This window comes from Eleginops maclovinus, chromosome 22 (genome assembly GCF_036324505.1).
Source record: "Eleginops maclovinus isolate JMC-PN-2008 ecotype Puerto Natales chromosome 22, JC_Emac_rtc_rv5, whole genome shotgun sequence".
In the NCBI taxonomy this organism is placed as follows: Eukaryota; Metazoa; Chordata; class Actinopteri; order Perciformes; family Eleginopidae; genus Eleginops; species Eleginops maclovinus.
Window position 1 is genome coordinate 8,555,733 of NC_086370.1, and position 16,357 is coordinate 8,572,089.

Below are 16,357 nucleotides of genomic sequence, written 5' to 3' on the forward strand. Positions count from 1 at the left end.
CTAACACATTTGTTAGCATGCTGACATTAGCATTTAGCTCAAAGCCCAACTACTTAATGCAGGCTGACGGAGCTGCTAGCATTGCGGTAGACCTTTTGATTATACGCCTCTTGATTTATAAATATGCAACAGAGTTTTGCTAATGACAAATATTAATATAAATGATATCAATACAGCTGCTTCAGAAGCCCTCCCTAAAGCCATGGCATACTGTGTGGCTTTATCCTTGTCGTACTAGTTGTAACATTCTTGCTACTTGGTTGATAAGCAACCACCATTACAACATACTACCACATTCACGGCTGCCACTATCATTCGCCCTCGTTCATAGATCAACTTTGATTAACTTACATCAAATTAGATAAATCAAATGCCCACTATGTTGAATTAAATATGCTCTGATAAGAGAAAAAAGGAACATCAATCAGCTAATCAATCTGCTGCCGTTAGGCTAACAAAGACTCTTTGTCTGATCAAAGTCCTACAGATCCAGACAAAGGGCCACACAATCAGGACAAAAATGAGTTCCCCGTTTGTTAACAAATTTGCTTTGGTCAATGGCATGAATTCAGAACCTAGCTTAATCACATCTATTTGTTTGTGCTGAGTTTAGCAGTTTTTCCTGAATCCTTGGCCTGATAGGACAACTAAAAAATGTCTTCTTTCCACTTACTGAGCTCTGCATAGTTGTCCAGGCCTCAAAATTAATTGCAAATATGGAAGAAAAATCCCTCATCTCAGATAATAAGAAAAGATGAAAAGCCTCCAAGAAAAACACTGAGCACTGCATACTTAGCAATGACAGCTCCATCATCTCGGCCCCTATCAGCTACAAAGAAAAGGAAATTTAGCTCAGAAAAATGTGCAGTTTAACTAATTCATCCAACTTCGAAAAATAAAACAAATTCAGCTTGCACTCTCAGTTTCTTTGCCAGACGCCAAACTCAACACCCATCATAGTCAGAGATCAGGACAAGAATATATTTTTCCATCTTTTATTTTGCAAATGTAGCATGAACACTTGCAAAAGAACATCTTAAAGTTGGTCCAGTAGAAAAAGAGAAAAAACACTTGAATTATTTAATACTTTGTTTTTCAGCTTTCAATTCTGTCAAATAAATTTGGAGTCTATATTGTGTCTAAGTCAGGGAAGGATTGCTAGTATTCCAAAATCTTTTTCTGTCAATCGTATATAAATATCCAGAAATAAATCTTGTTTCCTAAAGCAAAGCTAAGAAAGACTCAAATGACTGGATAGAAATGGTGTCAACATCTACATAAGAAAGGGATTAGCTGACTATAAAATGTACAGTTTTTAAAATTTTAACTTAATATTCACATTCATATATAAAAATTACAAAACCTGGATCTTTCAAACCCACTAAAATAGCTTTTTCTGTTACTGCCGAAAGATCATTTTAAATTACCATACATTTAATGGATTATTTATGTATTATCTGCATCATTAATGTCATAATTCTGCCATGTTGTTTTTGTTCTTTTTTTACAGACCTTTTTGATCATTTCAAAAAACATAAGTCAATAAATTAACATGCTACCTCAGTCCCTGAAAGCCAATACTCAACTGTGTTACTGAGTCAGAGCAAAACAGGTGTTGTTGTGTATTAAATTGTGTGTCTTCGTCTGTATGTGTGGGTGTGTGGAGAAATATAGGACACATAACCTGTTAGAATGCCTGCGTCAAACTCAAAGTACGGTAGGAAGGGTTGGGGTTATTTTGGAGTCCATACAAAAAATAATTCATTGTAAATATATAATATATATTTATACATTTTTGAATATATTTACAAATATACCCAGCACTATACATTATACTGTGTATTTTTTTTCTCTCCAGAATAATTGGGAAGGTTTAGGAGAACTGAAAAAAGAAATGCATCAATATTACAAAATAAACAGGAGAGCCGTTTCTATATGAACTCTCCTTCTATTCCTCTGTTTTGTTAGTTGAAGCTCTGTCTCACAGTCCTTTTCCTATTTATTGTCCTCTTCTAGTCCCTTGTTTATGTTTCAAAGTTCATATTGGTCCATACATTCCTCCAGGAGCAAATAAAAGTCTTGGAATGCCAGCCTCTGGAACGGGATCACCAAACAAGTAACGTCATCGATTGTAGAAACCTCCGGGTACAAACATGAGAACAGCACCGAGAAGTCTGTGTGTTTATATGAAGAAAGAGGAGGAGGAGGGTCCCATAGGAACATCAATTCATTCAGTCAATATAAAACAGCTTCAGTAGGGTCCCTGTCCTCTCCTTTAAGACCTCATGTGAGCACGTAGTGTGTGTGTGCATGGCAGTATGAGTGTGTGACAGCAGCGCTGCCACCAGCCCAGCCCCATCTGGGTCCATTAGTCCACCGGGAGCCAGAGGGCGATGGGGGGGCAGGAGATGGGAGGATTTCTACGTGTGCTACGTGTGTTTTGGGACGTCAAGGGGTAAGACTTAGGTAGCGAGGGTTGGTGGGAGGCTCATGTTTTGACATTTCCGTTGATGTGCTGGTACTTGGGGAGGCAGGGCTCGTCCGGTAAGGGGTCGTGGGAAAACACAGAGTCGTCACCGGAGGAGCAGGAGCTGCGAGTGTCGGGGAAACTGGGGGAATACTGCTCTGCTGGGGCGCAGAGGTCCAGATACTCCTGGAGACACAGACAGGAAATAAAGGGTTAAGTGAGATGATTTACACTCTAGCACAAGGTCATATGTTACAAAAGGGGAAAGATGCCTCAAAGCGAAGTGAGAGGCTAAAGACCCAGAGCATAAATATAATGCTGAAACCCAGTCAACAAGACGGGGACTTTCCAGAGGAGGGTGAGAGAGTATCACCTTCATCATGATATTTATCTAAGTCATACCAAATCACCGTGGAAGGGTTTATGGAACAGAAGAGAAAAATAATCTTAAACTGGATACTGTATGAAAATATTTAGAATAATAGGTATTAAATTGAATTTTGGACTGCATGCTAATCCAGTAGAGCTTTTAAGATAGCATGGTCAGCAGAGCTGTGGATTTGTTCCACTACTAATGGTTTTATGTGGTTGGGCATTAAATCTGTTTAGTTCAAATCTAACATCTGAAACACTAGACATAAACCCTTTATGATGGCCAGAAACAAGAAGCTGGCAGAACACAATGCACACCCCAAAATGGATAAGAAAGAGAGATCTAAACTAAAAAAAATCCTGTTATTCATTTTTTACTCGGCCAAGTTCTCTGAAACTGTTCTAGACTTCTAATGTCGGCTGAGGCAACCTTTTTTCCCCCTACTGCTTCATTTTCATGGCTGCTATTGGGACTAGTTGTGAGGAGGAAGATTTTTTGAGGTTTTTCAGAAAATGAGAGCTGGCTTCCATTTTCCCAGTTCAACACGAAAAGGCTCACATTACTAAAGACCTCCACATCTGCCAGCGGTTTGGGGCAGAGGGAGAGAAGGAGGGGTACAAAAAGGCAAGAAAAGACTGCTTTATTACATTTCAAAAGTTCAAACTCAAAGTTGGGCTTTTTTGGCATAAATTCACAAAGTTCCAGCTCCAAGAGCAGACGAGTCTTGACAGCTTTCCATCCACGGCCTCTTTTCAGGCCTGCACTCGGATATCACATGAGACAGGAAAGGGAATGGAAAGAAATGCCGGCTGTTGTGGGGAGCAAGGCATGAATGTGATGATTGGCCAACTGCAATGGGCCTGGATCAAATCAACCGGCCATTTTTTCGGTCACCATTTAGACCTTAAGTCAGCAACGTGTATGCTAATGCTGCTTAAACTTTCATCAACATTCCACTGACAATACATGCACTGGCAAGAGCAGGATTTTCTTTGGCCTGAGAAACGTGTTACTGTGCATAGGAATGTATCATGTCATATTGTTTTATTGTCATGAAATGTCATACTCCTATTCGCCAGGAAATTTTAGAGTTTGTGTAGCATGATGTGACCACCCTGAATCCTGGAACTTCATGGATTGTGTGTGAAGAGGAATGAGAGAGCAGCACTCACCTCGTTGGTGTTGAGGGTCAGGATGCGATCCAGATCCTCTACTAGCTGCTTAAAGGTGGGTCTGTGGGATGAGATGGCATGCCAGCAGTCTTTCATCATCATGTACCTGGGAGAAAAAAACAAAGGTACAGTTTACTCATAGAGAAGAATGGATTATGGGAAAGAGAACAGAGTGATTCCTGGAAGCGTTGCAGGCTTGTCCAAACTCATGCTGTGCCTCTTCTTCTAATTTGTATTCAAATTTCTGAATTTGCTGAATGAATTATGCCTCTGAACTCAGGTCTCCAAGTCAAAGAATTCATCGAAACAGCAGGTGTTCTCTGAAATCTCATTTTAAATCAAGGCAGTTTTGATGGCCTGCTATTGATCACACACATGCCTCACAGTGTTTATGCCATTGGGTCTGTCTATACTTTGTTTTCCATCGACCCTCTGAGTGTTGCACCATAACAGAGCTGTGCCATTGTCCACTGACTGCAGAGGACTTATTGTGAATGAGGACACTGATAGCAGCCAGTCACAGCTGTGCAGAGGCCCAACAGAGTGGACACAGAGCCTGGGAGTCATGGATCTGATGAAGACTGAGATGGCTTTAGAGGTGGGAGTCTAAGAGCTGAGTATTGGGGTGATTTGGGATAAATAAAGCTAATTTAAGATTCTTACAGCTCGTTGGTGCAGTTGCCGGGCTTGTCCATGCGATGTCCCTCTTTGAGCAACTTGAAGAGCTCTTCGACAGGGATGCCAGGGTACGGGGAGCCCCCTAGGGTGAAGATTTCCCACATCAGCACCCCAAATGACCAGCTGTAAGACAGAAAAAGATAAATATACATTAGAATTACAAGAAAACAGCATGTGCATTAGTGTTCAATAGCTCATTCTCCAACGAGGTTATGTTTAGGTTTGGTTTGTTTGTCAACTGATTATTACGATACTTTGAGGAATGATGTAGCATGGGCCAAGAAAGAGCCGTTTTTATTTTTTAAGAGGCTTTAAATCACAGGGCTAGAACATAAATTATTTTTCCTTTTAGATAACATAGAGAGAAAAGCCTTTAGCCTTGGTGGAAGTCTGCAATCTCCAAGTTACCATCTACTTTTATATCAAATTAAGGCCTTATGAGTTTCACTTTCCTTTATCCTACAGATCATTTACATAGAGTCACTTGACCAAAGTTTGGAAACAACTTCAACAGTGTGACCGCGGTAGTGTCAATGCCCTCTTTTCTGCCATCCGGTGGCTTGTGGTGCGGACCCGCTCCCAGTGCCACTCTGACGCTGATCTCAATGATGGCTTTTGTGCCCTGCTGGCCGGTCACACAGGCTGGCATTGTCCAGTCACACCACACCAAAACAAACAGTGGACCACCCACGGCAGACAAAAGAGGAAAGAAAGGCTCAAAGATGACTGGTGAATACTAACTATGAACTACTTCCTCATCCTGGTTTCCTGGTTGTTTAATAACAGTGATTCCATGCCGCTGATTTGCATCACTGTCAAACAGTGTGGATCCACAGTGTCTCAAATGAATCATTCTTGCACTGACAGCAAGCTTGATTCATGTACACACAAAGGCGGTATTATAACACAGAGACGTGCTTAAAACATTAATCTCTGCGTACGCTTGCAGGCAGCCACAGACCATGTTAGTGGTCCGAACAGGCAGGAAGGCATGGACAGGCAGGTCGGGGGAGCTTATCAGCGCCTCCATCTGTTTACACAACCAGCCCAAAGGAATCAGTGCGTTGTATCTCTCCACTGGTTGTTGACACACTCATCTCTCCTTTCTGTTCCTACTTTGTAAGCGTCTCTTGTTGCATGTCAACATGTTGCTCTGTGCAATCCTACTACAACCAAGCCTGACTCACCAAATAAACATGAAAACAAACATGCTGCGGGTCACTTTAACTGACCAGGTGTAAGGCCCACAGAGTTGTCTATGGTTTAATTTTTCTCGTCTTGATTACGGCAATTCCCTGTGACGGTTGGTTCCCAGGACTCCCTCTTTGCAGTTCCAGAGGTTGCTGTTGGAATATCACTGGTTCAAGTAAACAGCTAAAATTCCTAATAATCCTTATTGTTGCCCTAGAAAGCTTTAAACAACCAATTCCCAAAGTATATATATGATTTATTAATTTATTATTCACTAAATAGCTTTTTGCCCTCTTAGATTAGACAATAGTGATTTTCTGAGCATGTCTGGTTTTTAGGTTGATTAGAATTTCGCAGCCCGGGACCCTGGGACCATTTATTTGCTGAGATTAGTTTTGCTTAATCTATCAGTGCTTTTTATATTTTCTTAACATTGCTCATGTTGTTCTTAAAAATCACAAATTGTATCTCTTTATCTCCTTCATAATTAGATTTTATTTATAATTATTTATTTTCTTATTGTACTTTACATAGTGAGCAAAGTGCTACACAAAGTATTTTTAGAGTGCACGTATGTATTACAGCCAAGAAATAGATGCTTAAACTACTAATCAGTATAAAGTGACTCTGTAGCAGTATGGATCTCATTCTTGTTCTTATTTAAGTCTCATTACATTTATACCTGGTGCGGTTAGGTTGTACAATCTCAATATGGATGGATTGCAACATGAATACAAATGTCAGAAAGCCAGTCAATACATGAAAACACGTCAGTGGAATTGACCGACATCTGAAGATTTGAGGCTCTGAAACGTGGGAGCTAGCTACCTTGATACCTTGTCTCTGGGCTTAAGTGCTGAGACAAGGTATCATGTGCTGAGCTGAGTCCCCTGGGCCCATTTGTCAAAACAGCAAAGGGCGAGTTTCAATTGAATTCATGTATTCATTTAATCTGATGTCATGTATGGATTGCCTGCGCTTCTGGTGCTGTTTGAGTGTGAGCCCATCGAACACTACCGACCCAACAACTCTCCTCGTCTTACTTCCCCCTTTGTGCGCCATGAGAAAAAGCCAATTACTAAAAGTGAGTGATGAAACGTAATTAGCAGTGAGCTGATAGAAAGGACTACAGTAGGCACTTCATGCCCGCACCCCCCATTAGGCCGCCTGCACTCCCCCCAGTTATTGATTGGTGCTGCGCAATGGAACATGAAGGGCATGGTGTCTATGTACACATATTATTTATGTGCACACACACATATACACAAGCACAAGAGGACAGTAGAGAGATCCTCCATCCAAGCGCTTAACTAGATGAGCGCGGTGGTGATTGTGCTACTGGTGTATGACTCATAGACACAAACACACAAAATCCTCTTTCCCAGGGGTCAGCATGCACAGCATTTATCTAATTGCCACATGCACTTTTCTGCCGCCAGTCTCTGGAGCAGAAACTTCAAACAACGATGTCAGAAAACATGAGGCTCAAACACCAAAAAGAGAGGGACGCTCTTCCTTTGTTCTGTTTTTAGAATGAGTTCTGTTAGACTTTTAAAAAAAAAAGACAGAGACAGAGACGGGTCAGTCAGCAATTCATATACCAGATGAATGAAAATAAGAACGACGGGGCAAAAATGGGAGGCGGGGGAGATTATTTTGATCGCGGAACGGCTCCAAAATGATGAGCCACATGTTCAAAGTGTTACTGAATGAGGAGAGGAGAGTGAAGAGAGGATGGCAGGGGGCTAAAGGAGGAGGATGAGGCCCCGCGTTTGAGGAGCTGCAGCATTGTTGCGCTTAGACTTGTGTGGAGGCCCAAAAAGGAGGGGAGACTTCCGTGCCTAGCCCTAGCAGAGAGGGGTGAGTCAGAGGGGGAAGAGGCGCTGGTGGGCTCCGGGCTCCTTCCAGGGCCCTTTGAAGCTGGTCAGATTAGTAACACGGCATTGGCTACAAGTCTAGCGCGAAATCCTTACTTTTGCCACAGACTGGCCAGTGCTGGCCCCCTATAGGCAGCCCCCCCCCCCACCTAACACTCACCAGTGCTGCACCAAAACACCTCACACACTCTCTGAAAGACAACGTCTCAGAATCTGACCGCAGGCTCACAGTAAAACTCAGACTGCAGGCAAACATCTTTGCTTAAAATATTCAGAATTGCGGTTGTAGGACACATATGGGTTGCCACCAAAATAAAGTCCCAGGAACTACTTTTCAAGAATCTTAAAGGTTCCTTCAACTTATTGTTGTGTCCAACCTGGTCAACACATTAAGATAAGGCACATTAGTCCGCTCACATATAAAAAGGTGATGGGCGTGATTGTTTTCTTCCTCACATTTCCAAAAGACCTTCCAAAACAGGCATTATTTTCATACACTGTCTACATCTTGGTAACCTCATTGGTTATTTTATGACTGAAAACGTTTTGAAAAACTTAATAAAGTGACACTCTAACATCTATTAGCCTGGCTCAAAAATCTCACATGACTGATGTACTGATGGCTCTTTGTTTTTTTTAATGGCAGTTGTTGCAAGGTCTTAATCAAACAGAAAATGTTTAGCGCTGTATTACCCCTATACCAGTGAAAGCACTAACTCCCACCAGGGACTTTTGGGGAGGTAAAATATAGTCAGACAAAAATATTTTGACCTTGATCCGTGCCAACAAAATGCAAAAGTTCGGCAAAAGGTTGCCAATTCTGGGGGGAAATTCCTGATGTAGAAAAAGGGATTTGAAACAGTTGGTTAGATACTTACACATCACTCTGGTGTGTGTAGACCCGGTCAAATAGCGCCTCTGGAGCCATCCATTTTACTGGGAGACGACCCTGGAGACACAAACAGGTGAGAGGTCAAACATAGTAATATACACAGCCCATCCCTGGATGTATTCATTCCTGGCCTGATAAGAATGTTTGAATTCATTGCCCGTTGGTAGATCTCATTACTCCTGGCGAGGCCGATACGTAAAAGCAGCCTGGGGAAAACGGCACTAGAGCGACTGTCTGGGAGGAGGATTTCCCAGAGGAACGTTTACATTGTTAAAGCAAGAGAGCAGATAAACAGGGTCAAAGATAAAGAGGAGCTTATCTCCCTGTGCCGATAAAACACTGGCTCGGACGCTAAGCATTGCTGACAAGGCAGCCTTGGTCAATATCTGTGTGGTAAGCTGATGGCAAAAATAACCTCTTCTGACACTCTGAAGCTCTAAATCGAGGGATATCACATAAATAAATCCTTACTGTATAAAAGTTCATTTCTCACACGCTGCAAAAAATGCAGGAAAAATTAAAATAGTAAGAAGCAATGATACAAAAATGAACTTTTAGCTTCTCTACATAACATTGCACTGGTTGTATTCCTATCACAGTGAATTGAAAATGATGAAGAGTATAAAAAAACTCTCCCTACAATGACGGCTCTGTCTTGATTAGTTTAACGCAAGCGATCATCATTGTTGCAGCCGCCATTGTTCTGATCAACATCACCATCGTCATCATCGCACATTGTTGTTGTTGTTGTTGTCAGCTAGCTCTCTGCATGCGATGAAAAGCCAACCATGCATACTCAATGAGGATGTGAACCCAACGCTGCTCTGCGGTGGGAAAGAAAGACACCACTGGGCAACTATGGAAATGTCAATTACGTTTAAGCCGCTCCCCTCTCACTCTGTCTCTCTTTTTTGGCTAATTGTATAAGTGTCTATGGGACTGAAGGAACAAGAGGCTGAGGGATAAACAAGGCAGAGTCTCTAGAAGCACTACATTCAGAAGCTGCCTGGGAACCTGCTGCTTCTGCCAAGACACCAGCCGAGGGGAATGAGCGGAATAGAAAGATGAGGGAAAGGGAGGGAATTAGAGAAAAGAGAGAAGACGAGTGGACAAATCTCACACTGCGGCTCTCAAAAACATTCCACTCAACACTCAATGTGTGGCGGCACAGGTTGAGCACTCACATTGGTCGTCTTTTTATAATAGTCGATGTTGTGGACGTCCCTGGCCAGGCCGAAGTCGGCGATCTTCATCACGTTGCTCTCCGTGACCAGGACGTTCCTGGCTGCCAGGTCTCTGTGTATACACTGGGATGGAGAGAGTGAGAAATAAGAGGGGAGGGGAGAAAAAGAGTGGAAAAAGTGAGGGGAAGAGAAGAATAGGACAGTTACCTCACTGCATAAATAAATCAACTTTAAAAACAGATGTATACTTCATTTAGAGTGGTATTCAGATGTTTGTGGTGTGTGTAATCATCCAGAAATCTCGTGCACAGAGGTAGCACTAACATGACGCCACGATGACTGTACCAACACGTCTGTATAAGAAAGGATTCCACGCATACTTCAGCACATATATGGTCCAGGTTGTTTCTGTGCATCAGCGCATGTGCAAGCATGTACATGTGTGTGTGTTTGTGCATGAGAGACAGAACACTCTGTCACATTCCAACAGTGAGAGGGAGCGTGAGGCTGCGTTTGGCCCAACATGGCCGTACCCCCATTGTGAAATACTTGCAGCTCTTCCACACAGAGGGGCTTTTGTCGTGGATTGAGAGACTATGGGGGTATTGGGCAGGGGGTCAGAGAAGTGTTTTTAGGACAATATTCCCACAGTGACGCACGTAAAACCCTCCTGGATACAATTCATCAAATGCTATGTGAACTCAGATCTGTTAGCAGCAAACTGTTGTGTGAGTTGTGTGAGAACTTTTAGTGTGTCTGTGTGCGTCCTTACCTTCTGTGATGCTAAGTACTCCATGCCCCGTGCAACCTGATAAGTGCAGGACACTAGATCTTTGAAAGTAAGCTGCTCGTCTGAGACACGGGCGATGTCATAGGAGTACTCCATGCCGGGCGGCCTGCGGGCTCGGAGGTACTCCCTCAGGTTGCCTTTGGAGGCATACTCCACTATCACATAAAGGGGGCCTGCGGGGGATAAAGGATAAGCTATTGACCATAAATGATTCCCTTTAAGACATAATGACACTGACATCATTTTGACTACAATACATATCTGGACTTGATGCTGCATTAGTTAATCAACTTGAAAAAACATTCTAACAATTTTGATAATCGATTAATCGTTAGAGTAATTTTCCATACAGATATGGAAGAATAATCTGTTCTAAGCCTCTCAAATATGGAGATTTTTGGATTTTCTGTGTTGTATATGTATCATATTAAACTCAATATCTTAAGACTTAGATGAAAAAAATATAAAGACACCCATTTGAACTTTTAAAATACTTGGATTTTTTCACTTTATTTCTGACATTCGAGGCCAATTAATATTGCGAGAAAATAATCAGCAGATTCATCGATAAGGAAAATAATCCTTTCCACAGAATAGTATTTATTTTCATTTTTCACACAATCGTGGCTTCACTGATCTTCAAAAGTAGCTTTGAGAGAAAAAAAAAATCGTTCTTAGAGTGCTCAGATTTATCCACACTTCACATCCAATTAAAATCCAACCTTTCTATATTACATGCAAAACGCTTCTAGCCACCTGGTCTGATGTGGTCTGATGACACATCTTATGAATGTGTTTGAAGTGTGTAGCAAGCTTTTAGTATAACATTACACTCAAGGTTAACAAGGCTGAAGTGGGGTGCATTACTTGTGGAAAAAACCTTGAGGTACTTTATGATGTGTTATGTTGGGTCCAGTCCTACTCACCGTCTTGGGTGCAGGCTCCCAATAGATTAATGATGTTCTTATGCTTGCCAATCATCTTCATCATCTCCATCTCTGACACCAGGTCAGACAGGTCTTTCTCAGTGGCGTCATCTAAGGACAGAATAATTTGGATTGAAGGGTTGTCAGGGGAAAATCATCAAACAAACACAGCTTAGGCCTGTCTTCCCTTAAACCTCTTCACTCCGTATCTTCCCCATGAGACAACACCTTGTTTTCTAGGTGCTTCTGATTAAGTGCGACTGACAGACAATGTGGGCTAAAGTTACTGCAGAGAAAGACGCTCCTCACACACCACAGAGGCCTCCTTTCAGTGCCAGGAGCAGGGAGGAGGAGGAATTAAAGACGTTCAATCTGGAGCATTATCTGCTATGGAGGCTCCTTTTTCATGGGAGGGATTGAGCCAAGTATCCAGACAGTCAGAATAGCATTGCCTGCATTCCTCCACACCATTACCTTACCTAAAGAGCAGATTCCCATTGTCAAGGTTGGTCCAATAGCCTGCTGTTATACCTGAACTAACTGCCCCCCTAACCCCAAACCCCCACCCCCCCTTGCTGCTTTCATTAATCTTAGCAGTGCTGGTGTGACTTGCTTCTTTGTGTGGGTGCTGACTGAGCTCCAGCCAGCTGCTGCTGTAGGGTCAGGTATGTGACCGCCCCTAACCCTTACCTACACAACGCTGCCTTCCCTTAGCCGTCACTCAACAACGACCAATAACGAATAATAAGGACAGCCCCAGGCCCCGCCTTGCACTTCTGCTGAACCCTCACTGGAGCATAAATCACATAAAATGTACTCAGGTTGCCCCACGAGACATAATGAAGCAGTGTACGTCTGATTTTAAAGTCAGACGTTTACCATTACAACCTCTCTGTGATTTTGAGGTGCCGCTTACCTTTCAGCATCTTGACAGCGACCGTTACAGCTTCCTTGGGTTTGTCCTTATCGATGCCCAGAGCTTCGGCCATCACCACTTGGCCAAAGCAGCCTTCGCCGAGGGGTTTGCCCAGGGTCAACCTGCTTTCACCGGACAGGAAACAGGGCAAAACAAAAACAAGACAGGAAGCTGTTTAGATGCTGCAACAAAAACTCATCAACTTGACCTGACCGTGGCATCGATTCACTACCTGTTAGATAGAGAGGGAGAGGTAATGAAACCAGGCACCGAGCCAGTTTCTCAACCTCACCCTGTATGTGTTTTTTACTAGATCACTCTCTCTGCTTCGATCAGATTGTGTCCCTGTGAGTGCTTTATTGGCGCGGTGACTGCAGCCCGTGCCAGGGCAGTAGGTAGGAAGGCAGACATGGCAGCGATAATCACCTGATAAAGCCGGGGAGAGCAACTCATTTCTAAACTGTTTACCCTGCCTTGGCATGTTCCAATATACACTCTTTACAAGTCATTACACAGCGCTTAGCTTAGCCCTGACACATTAGCTTGTGACGGATGGAAAGCTGGCTTTGTGTTGCCACACAGGTGGGCCTGACTGCTTAAGTAGATGGAGATTTAAGTACTATTTAATGTTAATGTCTCACAATTACTAGTGTTGTTAAAGGCTGAAAAGTTAATGAAGTAAAAGTTACAATCTCGTTCACAAAAATAACTGAACATGATCGCCTTTATTTTTGTTCAAAATCATTTCCTATATATTGCAGCCCTAGTCCAGAGAATAACTAACAAAATTGCACTAAATTTAGGATATTTAAATATAAATTGTGTGAAAAAAAAAGCTAAACAACATTTTTTAACTCAAATTTCGTCTTTTTGGCTGCCCTTATAAATGTAGTGAGTAAACATACTCTCCCACACATGCGCTTTCTCAGCAATCCATGAGAGCCAAAGCACCTATCTGACCCCTGAACTAGCAGTGTAGCTTGTGCAATCTAATTTGATTGACAGGTGTAGCCCCACCCCTCAAGGCCCAGTGTCCTGGCTATGTAAACACTCACACTGCATGCCGCAAAGCCCAGGGCCTGAGGCTGGCGCCGTAGTAACACAATCCCCTATCTGTCCACACACTCGCCACGCTCAATGGCAACCATTCTGTCCATCCAGCCACACATAATCAATGTTATTTTTCCTCCATACAAACCGCAAACGTTAGCATTCCTCAGCGTTTTGCAACCCCAACATGATCCCTCAGGCGGTGGGATGACAGGCGAGGAATAAAGACCCAAACAGAGAGGCGCACAGAGGTTTATTCAGCCCAGATAAAACATCCCATTCGATGGACTCATCAGTTAAAATCTAAACTTTTCCCCTAGAAAACCATTCTGAGTTTTACATCAGACATTTTTCACTGATAAGTGATGGTAGAATTTATGATCCAAGCTGATTTTTTACAACCGTTTCAACAAGAGACAGGGCTTCGTTTTTATGGTTTGGGATTTTCCCTTTTATTTCAAAACCAGAGGCCTCAAGTGGGTATTAAAGAACTCTAACCTTTGCCGTCCTATTAAATCTACCCTGAAGCTTATCACTGGCCGCTGCAACCGTGACAAATAGAAACCTCGGTGGTGCTAATTCCTCTGGTATGAGACAGCGCAAACCCTCCTAGCCCAAACACGCAGATGAAAGCTGCGAATGCTAACCAGTAATTAGCACCGCTTCATTCCTTAGCATCAGAAGCATGTGTGTGAGTGAGAGTGTGACACAGCAGCAGTTGCAATGATGAAGAATATGGGCAGGGTGCCAAGTTCAGGTCGTTTTACTACAGCACCAACAGCAGCCTTTATCTCAGACACCACAAACATTCATCAGCAGTTAGTCATATTGCATGCTGTCTATCAGCGTTAATGGCCCTTTTCACCTACAACAATAGTTATCTGATCATTAGGCAGCCCAGATACAATCACACAGATGCTTATTATGTTGTAATCTTGCTGTTATCTGCTATTGAAATGCACAAAGATAGTTGAATTTGTGTTGAGGACAATCACAAAAGGGTGAGTTTAGCACTGAGAATTGTCATTCAGAGCATCGAACAGACATTGTGTGCAGGCTATGAATCCTGATTGTGTTAGAATGCATTCCTCCTTTCAAAAAAAGTGGCACTCTAAAGCAGATCTGCACTTTAAAGGCGTTTTAATGCTTTCTGCAGGGGATAAGTTACATTTACATAATTACATATTTTCCTTTTTGGAATTATGTAAAACTTGCAATTAGGACTAGGTCGTAATTACTGTTTTCATGGCAAAACATTAATCTTCATGAAACTAGCAGAATCACTAAATCTATTTTCCCTTACAAAAAAAAAAAAAATCAGAAGGTTTATTTGTTTGCTGAAGTCTGTTTTTCAGCAAGATGAGGGAAAAACTACTGGGCCCTTGATCATGAAACTTGGAAATCTGAAATAGGCAGACACGCACACACAGAAACAAACGGCCCTCACCTGTCCCTGGAAAACTCCCAGCGCGGATCCTCGGGAAGATCGTACTCCGGGATTGGGTCGTCGTGCGCAGAGCTCCGCCGTGTTGTAATGCGTACCAGCGGCGTACTGGAGTTCATGGAAGAGCTCGAGTCTGCAGACACCTGTAGGAGTAGAAGTATTGGCTGATCACCGGAGTCTGGGTTCATACGTCAGATTAAGCTCAAAGGCATTGCTAGAGGAGTCAGAGTAAATGTGAAAGTGCATGATTGACTGGATTTTAAGGATTGTAAATAAGTAGGGCATATTAACCAATATATCCTAAATGTCCACAGTTAATGCTTTAACTTTACAATACAGTGAGAGCAACAACTAGTATTGATGAATGTGTGTGGATCTGTCGGCCTCTTCGCTCTTCGTCCCCAGGGCTCTTCTCTCCTCTCTGCCCTAAACTTACCTTGACACAGGAATCAGTCTCTCCATAGAATGTAATCCAACACTTTTTGTACCTTTTGGAGCGTACATTTTTTCGTTTCCCTTCAGGGAAAAACATGGCTCGCAAAGAGGAAAAAAAAGTCTGGCTGCAATTTCAGGCAGCAGTGCTAACATGCTCAGAAATGCATGCCTTCTAAATTAGGCTGGAGGTAGGTTGTTTAAATACCACAACAGTATACTCTGGAGTGTGGATTGTTTTGTATACTCTTTATATACAAAATAAGTGTCTTTAAACAACCATAGTATATTTTTTTATGCTTTTGCGGCATTGGCCTCCTTTCTCATAATGTTAATTATAATATTATTTTGTTATCTGACATTGTATTTTTGCAGTGTGTGTTTTTCTCCTCTAGGGGTGTTAAATGCCTTTAGAACTCTTTATCTACTTTCTGTTACCTGGCGGCGCAGAGGCATCTGCTTGCTCAGTTTGTGGACTGCCGGTTGGTTCCCAAAGTCGGGTTTCTTTGCGGTGTTCCTCATGCGGCATATCACCACGATGCCCACCATGCAGGCGATGAGGAAGACGCCCGCGCAGTATATGGCGATCTCCACATAGTCTGGGGAAAGGGGCCCTGGGGTTTTCTCAGGGACTGAGAAACAATAAAGGGTGAGCAGTGAGATGGAGGTTAGGGAAAGAAAGTTAGAGCAAGATTCTCTCACACACACACACACACACACACACACACACACACACACACACACACACACACACGTATGGGCGACACATTCTCTATTACAATAGACACACATGGGTATCAGACAGGCAAACACAGAGACAGATGCTCTGGGGATGACTCATGCGTTAATGTAATCACAATCGGCAGGCAAACTAAACAGAAATGATTTTTCTGAATCCTACTCTTGCGCTTCTTCCCTGAGTAACAGCACGCACACAGTTTTTTTTCAAACCAACACTCAGGGAT

At 42.7% G+C, this 16,357-nt stretch overlaps 1 protein-coding gene across 9 annotated transcripts in view; it reads right to left on the minus strand.

Moving 5' to 3' along the window:
* Positions 1 to 981: 981 nt before the first annotated feature.
* The window catches only part of fgfr2 (fibroblast growth factor receptor 2), a 40,272-nt gene continuing 24,896 nt past the window's right edge, over positions 982 to 16,357 (minus strand). For 4 of the 9 annotated variants that reach the window (XM_063874479.1, XM_063874473.1, XM_063874480.1 and 1 more), the window contains 10 exons: positions 15,824 to 16,024; positions 14,964 to 15,102; positions 12,467 to 12,591; positions 11,551 to 11,661; positions 10,607 to 10,797; positions 9,835 to 9,957; positions 8,637 to 8,707; positions 4,676 to 4,813; positions 4,013 to 4,118; positions 982 to 2,653 (listed from right to left, as the gene is read on the minus strand). In XM_063874479.1, coding sequence (XP_063730549.1) covers positions 2,489 to 2,653; positions 4,013 to 4,118; positions 4,676 to 4,813; positions 8,637 to 8,707; positions 9,835 to 9,957; positions 10,607 to 10,797; positions 11,551 to 11,661; positions 12,467 to 12,591; positions 14,964 to 15,102; positions 15,824 to 16,024 — 1,370 coding nt within the window. In that variant the 3' untranslated portion in view covers positions 982 to 2,488. Of the gene's footprint in view, positions 2,654 to 4,012; positions 4,119 to 4,675; positions 4,814 to 8,636; positions 8,708 to 9,834; positions 9,958 to 10,606; positions 10,798 to 11,550; positions 11,662 to 12,466; positions 12,592 to 14,963; positions 15,104 to 15,823; positions 16,025 to 16,357 lie in introns of all 9 variants that reach the window. The other 5 variants (XM_063874481.1, XM_063874474.1, XM_063874477.1 and 2 more) reach the window with 3 other exon arrangements.